Source organism: Xenopus laevis, chromosome 3S, assembly GCF_017654675.1.
Source record: "Xenopus laevis strain J_2021 chromosome 3S, Xenopus_laevis_v10.1, whole genome shotgun sequence".
NCBI lineage: Eukaryota > Metazoa > Chordata > Amphibia > Anura > Pipidae > Xenopus > Xenopus laevis.
In genome coordinates, this window is record NC_054376.1 from 13,525,389 (window position 1) to 13,543,393 (window position 18,005).

Here is an 18,005-nt window from a genome sequence, read left to right on the forward strand (position 1 = left end):
ATTGGAAGCAAAACAATCATATTGGATTTATTTCATGTTTACATGATTTTCTAGTAGACTTAAAGGCCATGTAAAGCCTACATTTTCCTACCATATATATAAATTGGGCACATCTCCCCCATCCAAATAGCATTATTCCGTTTGCCAGCGTCATTACATTTCCCTAAAACAAATAGCAGCTTTCACCCAGGGTCCATTTTCCCTCTGACACATTATAAGTGCATTAATATCTGCAAACAGCACATATGCGAAGTAAAGTTCATGTAATTTAAGAATGCAGGCTAACACAGGCAGAACTTACTATGATGACAAGTCCTGCTTGGATTGAGAACTGTAATGGTTACTCTAAACTCAGGAGAGAGGATTTGAATTTAAAAATATGATCAGACAGCTAGAGCAGAGTTTTTATGGGAACCAGCAATGCCATCCCTTCATTGGCTGTTAGACTGGAGGGTGTGTTTAGTAATCTGATTTGAGAATAACGGAGCATGCTCATGAGCCAACAGTCAAAGGAAATTCCTGAGGGGGCTGAGTGGGTTAGAGGAGTAGAAGGAATTCTAACTGATGCTGCAGGCTCTTCAGTGATTACATTTTTGTGTGCTGGGTTTACGTGTTCTTTAAGGTATGAAGATCCAAATTATGTTAAGATCTGTTATCTGGTAAATCCCAGAATAGAGCATTCTGGATAACATAATAAAGTACTAATATGGAACTGGAGCAAAATGCCTGATGCAGCCTACAGTATATATAGTTATATTTGCTGCGGTTATTGATAAGCATTTCTTCAGACATTGTGGCACAATTACCACCACGAAGCAACAATTCTAAGTTTTGACATTAGTAAACACCAATTATAACTACATATTGGTGTTTTGCATACAGTGTATATATTGAATTTAGCAGTATATATATATATATATATATATATATATATATATATATATATATATATATATATATATATATATACACACACACACACACACACACAGCTCTAGCAACCAGGCCCGAATTTGTGGAAATGCTATCTAGGCCCGGGCCTAGGGCGCAGGATCTTAGGGGGGTGGCATGCTGCCCAACCACACCCACATTGGTTCAAAAACACTGGGGATGTGCTGGAGATACAGTCATTTTTTAAATTCCCATGCACCAATCCCCAATGCTTCGGTCCAGATGATGAAAATTTGCACGAATAAAAGGGAGGGGACAGGGGAGACTAACGGCAGTGGGTATAGGGTTCCCCACTACGTAAATCCGGCCCTGCAAGCAAACTTTATAATACTATAGTTGCAAAATGACAGTCAAAAAGACTGTTACAATAGGAGCTGTCAGAATAAGACCAGTAAGCATTTGCAGACAAAAAGGCTGCCATCAGAAATCACAGGGCTCCATACAACAAAATTTTCTGGGCCCCCTGGTCCCCACCCACCACAGATCCCACCCACACCAAAGTAAAAAGGAAACACAGACAGAAATTATAAAAAAAAAAAAACATAGGTGGTCAGTACCCCATTAAAAGTTTGCTGGTGGCCAGGGACCCCCTATTAATTGGAAAAAAAAACAGGCCCCCCATAAAAGTTTTTAAAAAAAACATTGGTGGTCAGCCCCCCCCCCCACAAGTTAAACAGAAACATAGGTGGTCAGGGGCCCTATAGAATATTTAAAAAAAACATTGGCAGGCAGGGGCCTATATAGTATTAAAATCCATTGGTGGCCAGGGGTTTAATAAAATTTACAAAGAAATCCATTGGTGTTCAGTGGAACTTACCTTAGGCTCCTTTCTTGGCTTCGGGTCTTTTTGCTGCTTCAGAACTAGAAAAATTAGACTTTTTGCGGCTTCGGGGCTTCCCGTCTTCAGCTCTACGCAACTTTGGCAATGTCAAGGGGGCTGGCTAATTCGAAAAGTGTAGCACAGCCATGCCCCCCTTTAGGCCTGGGCCCAGTACAAATATACCGCCTGTGCCCCCCTGATGGCAGCCCTGTTTATATCCAATACTTTCCACAGATAGATTTCTTTATGTCTCAAAGACCATAGGTCATTGAGGGGAAAAAACAGATAAGTAATATAGTGTAGTATTTAAAATAAATTATTATACACAAACTTAAAGTGATTTTTTAAAAGTTTAAATACACCCCAATTTTTTTTTTCTTCGTGCCACCTTAGAGCATATATCCTGTGAGATACAATTCCCTTAGGACAGAGGGTATTTTTTAAGAGGTTGAAGTTACATCCGGGATGTCTAGTTGTAGTTCAGCAAGAGCCCACACTCCGGTTCCAAGTGAGTCTGGCAGGTGATCATACTAGATACAAGAAAAAGTTAGTAAAGGCCATTGATCATAGTAAGCGTTCCTGTTAACTTCTAATCTTCTTGCATTCTTAGTGGGTAAAATGAAGCAACATGTGTGGAAGCGTTTAACAATTTTAATAAATAAATAAATAAGATTGCACTCACAAAATTTCCTTCAATAAGATCGCTTTAAAAACATGCAGCGCATCCAAATGTTGTTCAGAGTCCTTCATCGTCTCTTTCAGTCCAGCACACTTGTATCTGTCCTAAGGGTGTTGTAACTCACAGGATATATGCTCTAAGGTGGCACGAAAAAAACATTTGGGTGTGTTTAAACTTTTAAAAAATCACTTTAAAGGGATACTGTCATGGGAAAACATCAGTTAATAGTGCTGCTCCAGCAGAATTCTGCAGTGAAATCCATTTTTCAAAAGAGCAAACAGATTTTATTATATTCAATTTTGAAATCTGTCATGGGGCTAGACATATTGTCAATTTCCCAGCTGCCTCCAGTCATGTGACTTGTGGTCTGATAAACTTAACTCACTCTTTACTGCTGTACTGCAAGTTGGAGTGATATCACCCCCTCCCTTTCCTCCTCCCCCAGCAGCCTAACAACAGAACAATGGGAAGGTAACCAGATAGCAGCTCCCTATCACAAGATAACTGCTCCCTAAAACAAGATAACAGCTCCCTGGAAGATCTAAGAACAACACTTAATAGTAAAAGCCAAGTCCCAGAAAAATTTTAGCCTGCCAGAAAGTAATTGCAGGCACAAATATCCAGCTTTCTTCTTTTCAATTTATGTTTTTTAATATATTAATCTATTTTTTTTAATCTATTCATCTAGTGTTACCTTTGTGTTGAAAGTACTTAGGGTATTGTACTTATAGCAACATGCCAGAGAGTAAGCGTTATCATTTGCACCTAATATGGATTATGCAATTTGTTTTTTAATAGTGATCATTGACAATGGGATTTTAAAGAGGCAGTTTACCTTTAATATCAGTTTTTATAGTTTTTACGTTATTTGTCTTTTTCTTCTAAGTCTTTCCAAGTTTTAAAAGGGGTTCACTGACTCCATCTAAAAAACAATGCTCTTTGAGGCTAAAAATGCTTTTTATTACTCATATTTTTATTCAGGCCTCTCCTTTTCATAGTCCAGCCTCTTATTCAGTCTCTAACCTAATATTTGATACTTGGGGGGTCAAAACAAATCATCAATGAAACCCAGTAATATGCATTTCAATATTATTATACATAGACATTTCAAAGAAAATCCCCCAGTAGATTAAAACCCTTAAATTCAAGGGGTTGTTAATACATTTTTAGTGTGGTCCTATAACATTATTAAAGGGATTCTGTCATCGGAAAACATGTTTTTTTTTCAAAACGCATCAGTTAATAGTGCTGCTCCAGCAGAATTCTGCACTGAAAACCATTTCTCAAAAGAGCAAACAGATTATTTTCTATTCAATTTTGAACTCTGACATGGGGCTAGACATATTGTCAATTTCCCAGCTGCCCCTGGAGCAGCAGGAGCAGCACTATTAACTGATTCATTTTGAAAAAAATTTTTTTCCCATGACAGTATCCCTTTAAGCATTACCAGTTCTAAGACATAGGGGTTTACCTGTTCTCGGTGTTGGGAAGGTTTATCTTTAGGTTAAACCATTGTCATAGACAGCATACACTTAAAGGGACCGTCATTTATTGACTGCTAAAGGGAGGGGGGTATTAGTCACCATAAGAAAAAAACACCCATTGACATTCCATTGGACAAAAAAGTCGCTGAGACAAAAAAACGAAAAATGCCTATTGACTTTAATGTATTCGTAGTGAGAAAAAATTGTTGCGTATATAAAAAAATTGCACATAAAAGAATGTTGACGCCGATTGACTTCAACGCATTTTGCAATTTTTTTGGCGAGACATGACATATTCGCTCATCACTATTGAACAGTTTTAATTAATATATAATGAAAGTTATTATTCCAGCCTCACTCGTAAACCCACAGGGTTTCTCTACTTCCTATTTTAAGTCAGGGACACTGCACCTTCTATGAATTTTCAGCACAGTGGTCAGCCTTACATTGAAAACACCAGGGGGCAGATTCACTAAAGGGTGAATTGTCGCCAGCAACCACTTTGCACACATCGCACCATTAGCTACCACTACGCTAATTGATTAATATGCGAATTGCGCCTTGGGTGCTGAACATTGGTGACTTTTGCTATCGTTATTTCAAGCATTTCATAGCGAAGATGCGCTAGCGTTCGTTTGTGCTTAGCGAAAATTCGCTAGTGATCTTGGCTTAGGTCAATTTGCATATGGCAGGTAATTTATAGTATGGACGTTTTTATTATAAATGTTGGTGCAAATGCTTGAAGTTACCACTTTTTCAAATACAAGTCCAGGGAACCTTAAAGGGATACGGTCATGGGAAAAAAAATTTTTTCAAAATGAATCAGTTAATAGTGCTGCTCCAGCAGAATTCTGCACTGTAATCCATTTCTCACAAGAGCAAACAGATTTTTTTTATATTGAATTTTGAAATCTGACATGGGGCAATTTCCCAGCTGCCCCAAGTCATGTGACTTGTGCTCTGATAAACTTCAATCACTCTTTACTGCTGTACTGCAAGTTGGAGTGATATCAACCCTCTCCCTTTCCCCCCCCCCAGCAGCCAAACAAAAGAACAATGGGAAGGTAACCAGATAGCAGCTCCCTAACACAAGATAACAGCTGCCTGGTAGATCTAAGAACAACACTCAATAGTAAAACCCCATGTCCCACTGAGACTCCTTCAGTTACTTTGAGAAGGAAAAACAGCAGCCTGCCAGAAAGCATTTCTCTCCTAAAGTGCAGGCACAAGTCACATGACTGGGGCAGCTGGGAAATTGACAAAATGTCTAGCCTCATGTCAGATTTCAAAATTGAATATAAAAAAATCTGTTTGCTCTTTTGAGAAATGGATTTTAGTGCAGAATTCTGCTGGAGCAGCACTATTAACTGATGCATTTTGAAAAAAAGATTTTTTGCAGCCAATCCCGCTTTAAAAAAGGAAAAGTCACCAGCTTTTTTTGTACTTTAATGCATTTTCGGCAAACAGAATATGATGTAAGTGACAGAAGATTGAGGAAGATCTAGCTTCTTTTAAGCACTTCGTCTGGTCTGAGGTGGCAATGTCAACTCTGGTGAAAGAGGTAACGTTCAGTATAATCCGCACTTAAGTGAATTTGCGGAGTAACGACCTTTCACCAGAGCAAAAAGTCACCTGCCGATAGAGTGCGAATGAACACTAGCGACGGTCCTGTTCACTAGCGAATGTTAGTGAATTTGTGACATCATTGAGGGCTGCAACGCTGGCAAAAAGTCGCTAGCGTTAGCCACTTCACCCTTTAGTGAATCTGCCCCTAGGTTCTCTCTCTCCTAGCCCCTACTTCACTGGGACTTTAACTGGGTGAGGTACCGCGGGGACACTGGTCTGTTTCTGTCTCTCTTTCTGCCTGTCTCTCTGTCCTCAGTAATATGAAAACATTTAGGCTATTAATTCTTCTTCACCAAACACAAAAAGGCCTTTAAAAGTCATACTTCTCTCTTCAAAAATACAAGTGTGCGAGGAGCTGAAATTGCACCCATCAATTGTGCCTACTGTATATAGCTAAACTCACACAAATTAACGTACCTTTGCAAATCTTTGAGATAAGCATTAAATTACATTTTGTTTATAATATATTTGTGGTGTGGTGCACGGCAGAATTTCGTATTGAAGAATGAAAGTAAATCTTTTTAATGGAGTCTTTGTGTTTAGCCTAAATTAATAGCAAAGTAGTACTGTTGCAAGTTAATTTAAATGGGGTCTTGCACAGAAGAGTAATTATTCTGGCAATCACCGCTACTTGCAGGGAAAGATATAAATATTGCAATTGTTGAAATTCAGCTTTATATCAATTTAGCTACAATAGCTGTCATGTTTTAAATATACTCATCGTAGTGTTTACAAGTATAGTTGATGACATTGCAAATATATCCCCAAATAAAACCTATGCATTGACAGACCAATTTGTGAAGATAAATTAAAAATAATAATTTGTTCTATGAACTAAAGCAGTCGATTGTATGAAAGGGCTTTATAGAAATTGATATAAATATTGCATCCTTTGTTTCAAATACTGAAATTATATGATTTCTATTTTTTTGGACATTGTGCATCAACAGATTATTTATAAATATTTTCCTTATATTTTTATTACTTGCAGGACTTTGGAGAAGACAATGCTTTATATATCACCAAGGTAACAACCATTCATATGGGCAATTACACATGCCATGCTTATGGCTATGAGGATATGTACCAGACTCACATCCTTCAGGTGAATGGTTAGTAAGTGGCACGCATGACATTTAACAAAAAAAACGAAAGAAAAAGCTAATGAGCTGCTGAAAATGCCTATTATATGGAAACGTTAATTGTTTTTAATAGCTGATTTGTTTAACAGTGCTAGGTATGCTTATTTTAATTGAAAATTGTGGCTTCTTGTGAAGCTTTTTATTGCTTTAATTTCGTTAATATATTATATTAAATTATATTATAATACAATATATTATTAATTTATTAAATAAACTGTACAGCTGTACATGTGACAGAACATACAGAGGCATTATATATTAGTGGTTGTAATTTGGTGCCCCATGACTTTCTGGAATACTTGGGTCAAAGTAGCTTAAAGGAAAACTTACCCCGCCAATAATAAAAAATCCTTACCTACTACCCTACATAGTCTCCCTTCCCTGCTTCCCTCCCGCATATGTGATTACCCCTGAAAGTGCCCCTAATTCATTATTTAAGTATAGGTGCAGAGTAAGCGCAGCGGATCTTCGTGAAGTGAGTGGCGCATTGGTGCATGTGTAGTTGGAGCAATCTTCTGGTTCACGACAACTGTGCATGTGCCGAAAGAGATGGAAATTGCCGAAGGGGAGGAAGAAGACATGAAGATTACCGATGAGAAGAAGATAGCACCCGTGAGCTCCACTGGACTCACTCTGCATGCGCAGTCGCTATTTCTAGAGGGGAAAGAATTCAGGGGTAAGACTCTGCAGGGGGAAAACAGGGAGGGAGGCCAGTCGGATTTATCACCATGTGGGGTTTAATTCTACTTTAATGGAAAACTAAAACACCGTATTCTTCAGGAAGTGAACACTGTATTGGCGCATGTGCAGTTCGAGCAGTGCTCTGGTTCGTAGCAACTGCGCATGCGCCAAAAGTGCTGGAAATTGCCGAAGGGAAGGAAAAAAAACCCAAAGAATACTGAAGAGCGGAAGATGGCCCCCATGGGCTCCACTATACTTACTCTGCACAATCACCTATTCAGGGGGAGTAGGGGTTTTTACTATTGGGGGGGATTTAGTTCACCTATAAGCCACCGTTACAATATATTAACTTGCAAAATAAACTTCAGTTACGAATAAACGTGAGGTCCACACCACTGAAGAACTCAGGGACAGTTTATTTATTAAAAGTCACTAGCACAGTTCCACACGAATACTTTTAAAGAAGTTCCCCATCCTCACACACATTAGGGTTTCCCAGGCCACTAGACTTCAGCCTGCTGTCTACCTTCCCTACTTCCTCCTTCAAGTCAGGGAAGCAGTACCTTTTACAGACTTTATCACGGAGGTCAGCCTTGCATTCAAGAAGCTAGGTCCTCTCTCTCTCCTAGCCCCTCTTCCACTGCTCCCTAACTGGGCGAGGTACCTCCAGTACACTGCTCCCTCTCTCTCTCTCTCCCCTTGTTGGAGCCTCATCTGCTCAGCTGCTTAACCTACATCGGACTCTCACAGTCTGCAGTAAGCTCAGCTAAATACTCTCAGGCTTAATGGTGTCATACACTATCAAGAGTGCCCATACTTTACTAATGCGGGGTCTACTTTTAGTGATGTTGTCCCATTATGATCTACATCCATAAAATATTGTTAGCATTCTGTTCCATGGAAAATATTACTTAGATATTGATTTATGAGAACATGTAGATTGTTATATTTAACAAACAAATATTTCTTATGTGACCTTAACATAATAAATATCTGAATTAAAAGCATGAAAGAGGGGGTTGATTTAGAAATGTTGTTTTTTGACAGTGTCTTGAGATCTACTGATCACCAGCTAAGTGTCTATTGGTAGATCCCGATCTACCTTTTGCACTATCCCCTTTTCATCCTCCAAAGATGAAGTGATATATTGTTCTCTCTCATATATAGCTTCTCCTGGGGGATTCTCCCTGCCATGCCAGCTGGTAACTGAACTAGAAATAACAGTATTTACAACATATAATCTACCTTACCACTTGCATGGTCTTCAGGTCATATGTTCACACTCGTGCATAAAAGGTGCTGATGTTGACTCTTGTGGGAGCTGTCATTATGTGGTAAGAGCCAGAGAGGCGATCAGGAGCTCCAGAATCAACATGGGATATGGATGTCTTATTTTATATTAGAAAGATTGTCAATTTTGAGTCTTATAGTAGTCCAAGAATGGCCTTTGACCTCTGTTTATCCTTTTTAGAACCACAATCATTGTTTTCTATACAGTCTGTTATCTGCTGAGTAAACATCTGCTTTTTTTTTTTTTACCCTGGCCTATTCAGCTTGAATGGTCTTCAGAACAATGGCACATATATGTACTGATTACCTAGGATTGCCAGTTCTTACAAAGAAAGGTAAACCGAGGTCAAACACTATTCATGGATTACTACAGGACTGTAGATTGAAAACGTCTCTCGTATAAAATAGAATAAATTGTTGAAGAATTTGTAGATATTAGATTTTAGACATGTAAAGTGTTTTACAAATGGTCATTTTAATGGATCCACATGGGAAGGTATTTTCAGGAGATATTTGCCGCCTTTGGGTAGCACAGATTTCCTGTAAGCGTCAAATCTCCTTGGCTGCCATTGCCCTAGATGTTGTTTGATCCTGCTGTTGATAAGGGTTTGGTACCTGTGCAAAATAAGAAGCAGAGACAGTCACGTACAGTAAGTATCAGAAAACAGACAGCCCCACACAAGCAAATAAAAAATAAACGTAATGGTAAATGGAAACTTTCTTATTTTTCCTTAGAACTATATTACGTGTACTATATAACATGGTGTTTTCAGGTTTAAAGGTGGCCATAGACGCAAAGATCCGCTTGTTTGGCAACATCGCCAAACGAGCAGATCTTTCCCCGATATGCCATTAACAAGCATGGCTATATCGGGGGTAATCTGATTGTTCGCCGTATGGGCTCCGGCGGGATCGGTCAGGTCAAAATCAAACCTGACCGATCCGCCGGACGAAAGATGTCGGCACACGCCACACAATCCGAAAATATTTATTTATTTATGTAGGCTGCCATTTCCTCAAATTGCAAATTATCAAAGGTAGGACTTACATTTACAAATACCTGCTTGCCAATCTGCAATTTAACTGATGTGAAAGGCTACATACAGTACAGTGTTTAATGATAAAAAGTCATAATTTCTGATGACGTCTTGCACATCAACCTTGATTTCTGCTCACTAGTAAAATGGATTGTGATTTTTTTTAGTGCTGATCCATTTGTATAAAAAAACTGGGTTTGGTTATTTTTGAACATATGGTGAGGGACATGTATTGGTAGAGTTTGTGACAGTTAATGTAGAAAGTTGATTTTTATGGTTGCTATTTGGCCAAACCATGATATTGAATATTTTTTCCAGTTCTTGGTAATCTGCTATCTGTAAGGGTGACATAACTCAGCTTTTAAAGGCCCTGATAAGAAAGTGGTAATTGTTAACAGAAGCGCAACTGCCAAAACTTTGCCTCAGGTGGCATTACCGCGAATAATAAACTGGAAATTCCGCTCTTCTAGTTGTGGCTTGAGGTGGCCGCCTCAGGGGCAAGAATCGCCCCTCATTGATAAACTTGAAATAATTATAAAGAAGAAGATGATAGAACACTTTGGTTATTACCAAGCCCTTGGCAACTGTTAACAAAGGAATATCACAAATATCTTTATATCAGTGCCTGCTACAACATCCTGGCGACCCCAGGTGGTGTTGCAGCTATTGTATTTTTCCACAGTAAAAGCTTTAAAGAGAAGTTATTTAAAAGGTGATTTTGGTGATGGTTGTAATAAAAAACGCTCACCCTGGTGGTCCAGTGGTGTGGTGGGGACGCCCACCACCCCTGCTCCTCTTCGGCCAAATTTTCTAACCTGTCTGATCGCCTGAACGACTGATCATCAAAGCAGGAAAAATGTCAGGACACTCCACACATGGCCCAAAAATCGTACGAAATGGAGATAATCTTGGTTCTATGGCCAGCTTTATTCTCTTTTAACATCTCTGAAGCAGTTCCAGTTCATCTACCCTATGGCTCAAATGAGCTAATATTTGCTTTGATTTCCTGTACTGCAGACTTAACAGCAACCAATACAACTGAGGTTAGTGAGTCATGTAGGTCTCTTAACTGTTGAGCAAGAATGTCCATTTGGGACTGTTACAGTAGTTGGAGATTAGTTATCTTCATTTAGATAAGGCAGGTGAGCTCTAGAACTTGCTCACCAGTGCCATCTTAGTTCTTAAGGTTTACCAGAAGCTGCCAGGTTTTGGAACAAAAAATAATGGTAGCATGTCTTTCTTCTTTCTTTAATTTCCACTCTTACCTGTACAGTGAATTTCAAGCAGATTGTTGCTGATTCTAGAGATGTTTTTCTTAAATAGTGTGGAGCTCAGAGCCCTTGCACCCTCATGGATACATTCTGCATATGGTCCTCACTCAATCAGTCAATCTTTTGAGAAGGCTCTCTGGTAGCAACTTGAACCTGGTTACTTTGCTTCAAGAGACAGTCTGAGCCATGGCTGTAGTTCCAAAACTACAACTCCTAAGAAATGTCAAAATGCCATTCCTCCATCTTATTTTGGGAATATCTAATTGCATAATTTTGGGGCTATAGGTTGTGGCTCACTATGACACTAAGGGGCCTATTCATCAAGGGTCGAATATCGAGGGTTAATTAACCCTCGATATTCGACTAGGAATTGAAATCCTTCGACTTCGAATATCGAAGTCGAAGGATTTAGCGCAAATGCTACGATCGAAGGATTATTCCTTCGATCGAACGATTAAATCCTTCGAATCGAACGATTCAAAGGATTTAAATCCAACGATCGAAGGAATATCCTTTGACCAAAAAAACTTAGGCAAGCCTATGGGGACCTTCCCCATAGGCTAACATTGAGTTCGGTAGCTTTTATCTGCCGAACTAGGGGGTCGAAGTTTTTTTTAAAGAGACAGTACTTCGACTATAGAATGGTCGAATAGTCAAACGATTTTTAGTTTGAATCCTTCGATTCGAAGTCGTAGTCGTAGTCGAAGGTCGAAGTAGCCCATTCGATGGTCGAAGTAGCCCAAAAAACACTTCGAAATTCGAAGTTTTTTTACTTCGAATCCTTCACTCGAGCTTGATGAATCGGCCCCTAAGAATCTGTATCTCTTTCAGTGTGCATGAGAGAGTGAGACAGTGGCAGATTTGTTAAAATTCAGGATTAAGTTTTGCCGCAATTCTGCTGTACAATGCTACATACAATTTGCTGCAACTTTACAGTTATTTTTCGCATACTAGAAAAAATTACATACAGGTAGATTTTAAGTGAGATTCTTAATATGGAGTGTAGACTTGCATTTATTGAAGAGACCAAACAACCTATTCACACTAGGATAAGCCAATCCATGGAAGAAACTATGTCTATGAAGATTCTCATTTATACAGGTCATGATATACAGTATCTAATATAATTAATTCAAAGGCAACTGGACATTTTGCGGGGAGTGTAATTAAAGTCGCAAAGAGCAAAACAATCCTCACCCTTAAGAATAAAAATGCACATCTTGCAATGTAATGTTCCTTAAACAGTTATTGCATTGCGAATTTTAATTGCACACTCTTAAGAAATGCTTAAAGGTGTCAACATAATGACTTTTCAGTAAGAAGTTTTATTACATTTGCTGCGCATTGGCACAAACTATAAAATTCGCAAATGGTCTTCCACTGTTGGAAGTGGTCGCTAAACAGTTTCCGGGTTCGCAAAAGCTGTATTAAATTCACGCACAGTAACATTTGTTTGCGCAAAGGCATAACTTTTCGCAGTAACCGACTTTTATTACATTCCCCCGTTTCACTTTTTCTTTTAAATATTTCACCCCTCATCCGAGTGGCATCTTCAGTTCAACTGAAGTGGTAGGGAATTCCCCGGCATTTAAGACAGAAGATGGTGAGCCCTAAAGATTCAGCAACAAAACACATGAAGCACAATGCAGTCTATGCTGTCCAGTGTGATGAAGAGTGCTCCAATCTATACATTGGGGAGACAAAACAACTGCTTTGTAAGAGAATGGCCCAACATAAAAGGGCTAACGCCTCAAGACTAGACTCAGCAGTCTATCTACATCTCAAGTAAAAGGGACACGACTTTGAGGACAGTGATGTACACATTTTGGATAGAGAGCAAAGATTGTTTGAACAAGGTGTGAAATAGGCCATTTATGCCAAAGTGGAAAATCCATCTCTGAACAGAGGAGGGGGTCTGTGACACAGCTTGTCATCAACGTACAATGCTGCTTTGACATCCTTACCCCGTCGGCTTCACAACAATTCATACTTCCAGTCATGGACATTGAAAGTACTGTTTCTATTTTTGCAGATGATACTAAATTGTGCCGAACTATAGGTTTCATGCAGGATGCTGTCACTTTGCAGAGGGATTTGTCTAAGTTGGGAATCTGGGCAGTAAACTGGAAAATGAGGTTCAATGTTGTTAAATGCAGGTTATGCACTTTGACAAAAATAATATAAATGCAAGTTATACACTAAATGGCAGTGTGTTGGGAGTTTCCTTAAATGAGAACGATCTAGGGGTTTTTGTAGATAACAAGTTGTCTAATTCTGGGCAGTGTCATTCTGTGGCTACTAAAGCAAATAAAGTTCTGTCTTGCATAAAAAAGGGCATTAACTCAAGAGATGAAAACATAATTTTGCCTCTTTATAGGTCCCTGGTGAGGCCTCATCTGGAGTATGCAGTGCAGTTTTGGACTCCAGTCCTTAAGAGGGATATAAAAATGAGCTGGAGAGAGTGCAGAGACATGCAACACTTGGTTAGAGGGATGGAAGACTTAAATTATGAGGTTAGACTGTCAAGGTTGTGGTTGTTTTCTCTGGAAAAAAGGTGCTTGCGAGGGGACATGATTACACTTTACAAGTACATTAGAGAACATTATAGACAAATAGCAGGGGACCTTTTTACCCATAAAGTGGATCACCGTACCAGAGGCCACCCCTTTAGACTAGAAGAAAAGAACTTTCATTTGAAGCAACATAGGGGGTTCTTCACAGTCAGGACAGTGAGGTTGTATGATACCGGATGATGTTGTGATGCTTATTCAGTTAATGGGTTAAGAGGGGCTTGGATGATTTCTTGGACAGACATAATATCAAAGGCTATTGTGATACTAAACTCTATAGTTAGTATAGATATGGGTTTATAGAATTTATGTGGAGAGGGGTGTGTGTATGGATGCTGGGTTTTCATTTGGAGGGGTTGAACTTGATGGACTTTGTCTTTTTTCAACCCAATTTAACTATGTAACTATGTAACTATGTACACTGAAAGATTAACACCTGACTCTATGAGACTCATGGTACCATTGTGACTGGATCACACTTTCACACATCTGGGATTTGCACTGCGTATCTTGACAGCGCTATATAAATAAATGATGATTTTCAGCCAACACCTTACTGAAGTTCAACGGAACCATTGTGATTGGATGTCTGTGACTCTACTACCCTCAAGAGTTTGAATGCCTGGGAATTCCCTACCACTTGAGTTGAACTGAAGAAGTCACTCAGATCAAACAGTGAAACGTTTTCAAGAAAAAATCTAAGGGGGTTATATACTAAACTCCAAATGCAGAACCCCGAGGATGGAAAAGTCTGAATCTGAAAATCCAGCATCTCAGACCTGTCGAGGTTGCCTATAAGTCAATGGGAGAAGTCCAAATGATTTTTTGATGTGTGCTGGGTTTCCTGCAGTACCCCGAAGTTTTCGGGTGAAAATTGCAAAAAAAAATCATGAAAATCGGATGAAAAAGTCTGAAGAATTCGTGAAAATCAGATTTTTTCCCCGGAAAGCACATTTTAAGTAAAATGTAATAATAAATAAGCGTAAAAACCCAATTGGATTTGATCAGAGTTTGTAGCAGAAAATATTGAGATAAATTCGGACTTTGATAAATAACCCCCTAAATGACCAGTTGCCTTTGAATCAATTCTACTAGATACTGTATTTGGAAGAAATTGCTTCAATTTCAAGCTCCTTTGCATTTTTACGTAGCTTAACACACAGTAGCTTTCCTAGGATTGTCCTGTTATAGTGCTTGTTGCCCCCCCCGATACACACACATCTTACAGTTCCAACATTTTGTATTCCAAAATTCTTACTAGACAGTATGACATATTGATTAATTTAGTCATAGGGTAGAGGCAAGAACCTCCACCTCCATGTATGAATGCTACAGCATTTTTTCATTGAGATGCACAATTGCCTGTGCTTACCGAGTATTCTTCTGTACCATGTAAGGTTCATTAAAGTTGCTTTGTACCTTTGTACCTTATACATTTTCTGTCCTTAAGTCAGACCAGGAGGGGTCATTGTGATTTCAAATTACTTGAGAATGAGGAGAGAGACTTGACACATTGCATAGTGTATTGCCAAGAGGATGAAGCCAAATATTCCTATAAAGGAGAAGGAAAGGCTAAAATTAAGTAAGCTTTATCAGAAAGATCTATATAAATACACCAGTAAACCCTCCAAGTAATGCTGCTCCTCTGTCAAAAGAATGACTACATTTCTTTCCTTCTATGGTGTACACATGGGCTTCTGTATCAGACTTTCTTCTGTCAGCTTAAACCTCCAGGGCACGGGCTTGAGCATGCTCAAAAATATTTCTACAGTTAGCCTTCTCATTTTGGCTACATTTTTTTTTAAAGACTTGTGTCACTTGCAATTGTGGTTGTTTGTCCCTATCACTTTATGTTGCCCAAACACTGGATTGATAAAAATACTTTGAGGTTTTTTTTTTATGCTTTGACCTGTCAGTGTGGTGTATTTGCTAATGTTCTTGCATTCTCAGATCTGAATATCTGAGTGAGGAAGACACTATTAGATATGACCAATACATTCAAACCCTTATATGATCGTTAAAGCGGTGGTTCACCTTTGAGTTAAGTTTGAGTATGTTATTCAATGGCTAATTCCAAACAACTTTTCAATTGGGCTTCATTTTTTATTTGATATTGTTTTTTAATTATTTGCCTTCTTCTTCGGGCTCTTTCCAGCTTTCAAATGGGGGTTACTGATCCCATCTAAACAGATGCTCTGTAAGGCTACAAATTATTGTTATTACTACTTTTAATTACTCATTTTTCGATTCAGGCCTCTCCTATTCATATTCCAGTCTCTTATTCTAATCAGTGGATAATTGGTAGGATAATATGGACCCTAACAACAACATTGCTGAAATTACAAACTGGAGAGTTGTTGAATAAAAACTAAATTTAAAAACCACCAATAATGAAAAATGAAAACCAATTGCAAATTGTCTCAGGATATCACACTCTACATCATACTAAAAGTATTATTAAAGGGGAACAACCCCTTTACAATAAATATTGTTTTTTTAGTTGGCTGACCTATATTAGATATCCAGTTATAATTAAGTACACATTTTGTGCTTTTTATGTAAATGATTTTGTTGGTGTGTGCTCAGCATTTTTCATGAAAAAAATATATTATATACCTTTTTATTCCTATGTAAAAAAAAAAATAATAAAAGTTTGTGGCTGGTCAATCCTTTACAATACACTTTTTCATAAAACATATATAATGCACTTTAAATTACTTCCAGCTGGTGTAGCAACATAAGTGACTTTTGTGATTTCATGGGGAATTATCAAGAGTTTGATTTGGAGTTTCCTGAATATTTGGATTTCCCAGCATTTTAAAGTTTATATTTATCTACACTTCCCTGACTGTCCGGAAATTCTATTTTGTTTGTGTGTAAAAAAAAAAAAAAAAGTGTTCATCAAGCTTATGCAGTCTTACTCGACTGACTATGGTAGAAAAAACAACTTTTTACCAATTGAAAACACTTAGATTTGTGGTGTCTTTTCTGCATTATTTTGATTGCTAAATAAAGCTGGAAAATATCTGTGACATTGTGTAACTTGTTAATAACTTTCTGTTCTGTTAATCGCTTACTTTTTGTACTCATGATTGAAAATATCTGTTGCCATGTATGTAACTTTGTTAGCAGTATCCACAGTGCTAGTACAGTTATGGGATCCGTTATCTGGAAACCCGTTAATCCACAAAGCTCTGATTATGGAAGGGCAATTTCCCATATATGCCATTTTATCCATAATAAAACCGTACCCTGATCTGAACGAACATATAATTTAACCTTATAACCAGGCTATTCGGTTTATTTAATGGTTACATGAATTTCTAGTCTAGGCTTAAGGTATGAAGATCCAAATTATGGAAAGATCCATTATCCAGAAAACCCCAGGTCCGAAGCATTTTGGATAACAGGTCCCTTACCTGTAGTACATTTGCCTATCACGGTGAGCGAGGGGTACTTTCCTACTGGTGGTCAGCGACTAACTAATGAATCTAGTGCTCAGTAATGTGCAGGTCCCTATTTTGCAGGTTTTGGCTATGCAGAATAGGCCCGGAAAAGATATAACATACTTAAAGTATATAAAAAGGACAGTAGAGATTATTACATAATAAATATACAAACATATATAATATAGTAATAAATATAGTAATAAAAACTGAATTAAATTAAGTGAATGCACAGTATATCTTGGTATATTAGAGCTCAGTTCTAAGTATAATAATGTATTATTAAAGGAATTGTTCAGTGTGAAAATAAAAACTGGGTAAATAGATAGGCTGTGCAAAATAAAAAATGTTTCTAATATAGTTAGTTAGCCAAAAATGCAATGTATAAAGGCTGGAGTGATTTGATGTATAACATGTCAGTCAGAACACTACTTCCTGCTTTTCAGCTCTCTTGGTTTACACTGACTGGTTACCAGGCAGTAACCAATCAGAGACTTGAGGGGGGGCCACATGGGTCATATCTGTTGCTTTTGAATCTGAGCTGAATGCTGAGGATCAATTGCAAACTCACTGAACAGAAATGTACCGTGTGGCCCCCCTTCAAGTCGCTGACTAACTCAGTTATAGAGCTGAAATGCAGGAAGTTGGATTCTGGCTGTTTTATTAGACATCTGTTCACTCCAGCCTTTATACATTACATTTTTGCCTAACTAACTATATTAGAAACATTTTTTATTTTGCACAGCCTATCTATTTATCCAGTTTTTATTTTCACACTGAACTATTCCTTTAAGGCTTTAGACTATCTACAGCAGAGCCAGGCCTCCAAAGGACATCGGTCACCTTCCCACTCGTTGTACCATCACCATACAGTATATGCATTCAGCCAGATTAGATGACTCAGTCAAGTAAGGCAACCAGTTGTGATGGGCAAGGGTGGGCTTAGCACAGTGGGAGCAAAGGATATCATGTAAAATTGGGAAAAAAAATCCAGGGATGGATTTAAAG

General features: G+C 38.3%; 1 protein-coding gene across 1 annotated transcript in view; it reads left to right on the forward strand.

Moving 5' to 3' along the window:
- fstl4.S (follistatin like 4 S homeolog) overlaps positions 1 to 18,005 on the forward strand; it is a 319,855-nt gene that overhangs the window by 266,697 nt on the left and 35,153 nt on the right. Inside the window, exon 8 of the mRNA XM_041588013.1 lies at positions 6,552 to 6,672. Coding sequence (XP_041443947.1) covers positions 6,552 to 6,672 — 121 coding nt within the window. The remainder of the gene's footprint in view (positions 1 to 6,551; positions 6,673 to 18,005) is intronic.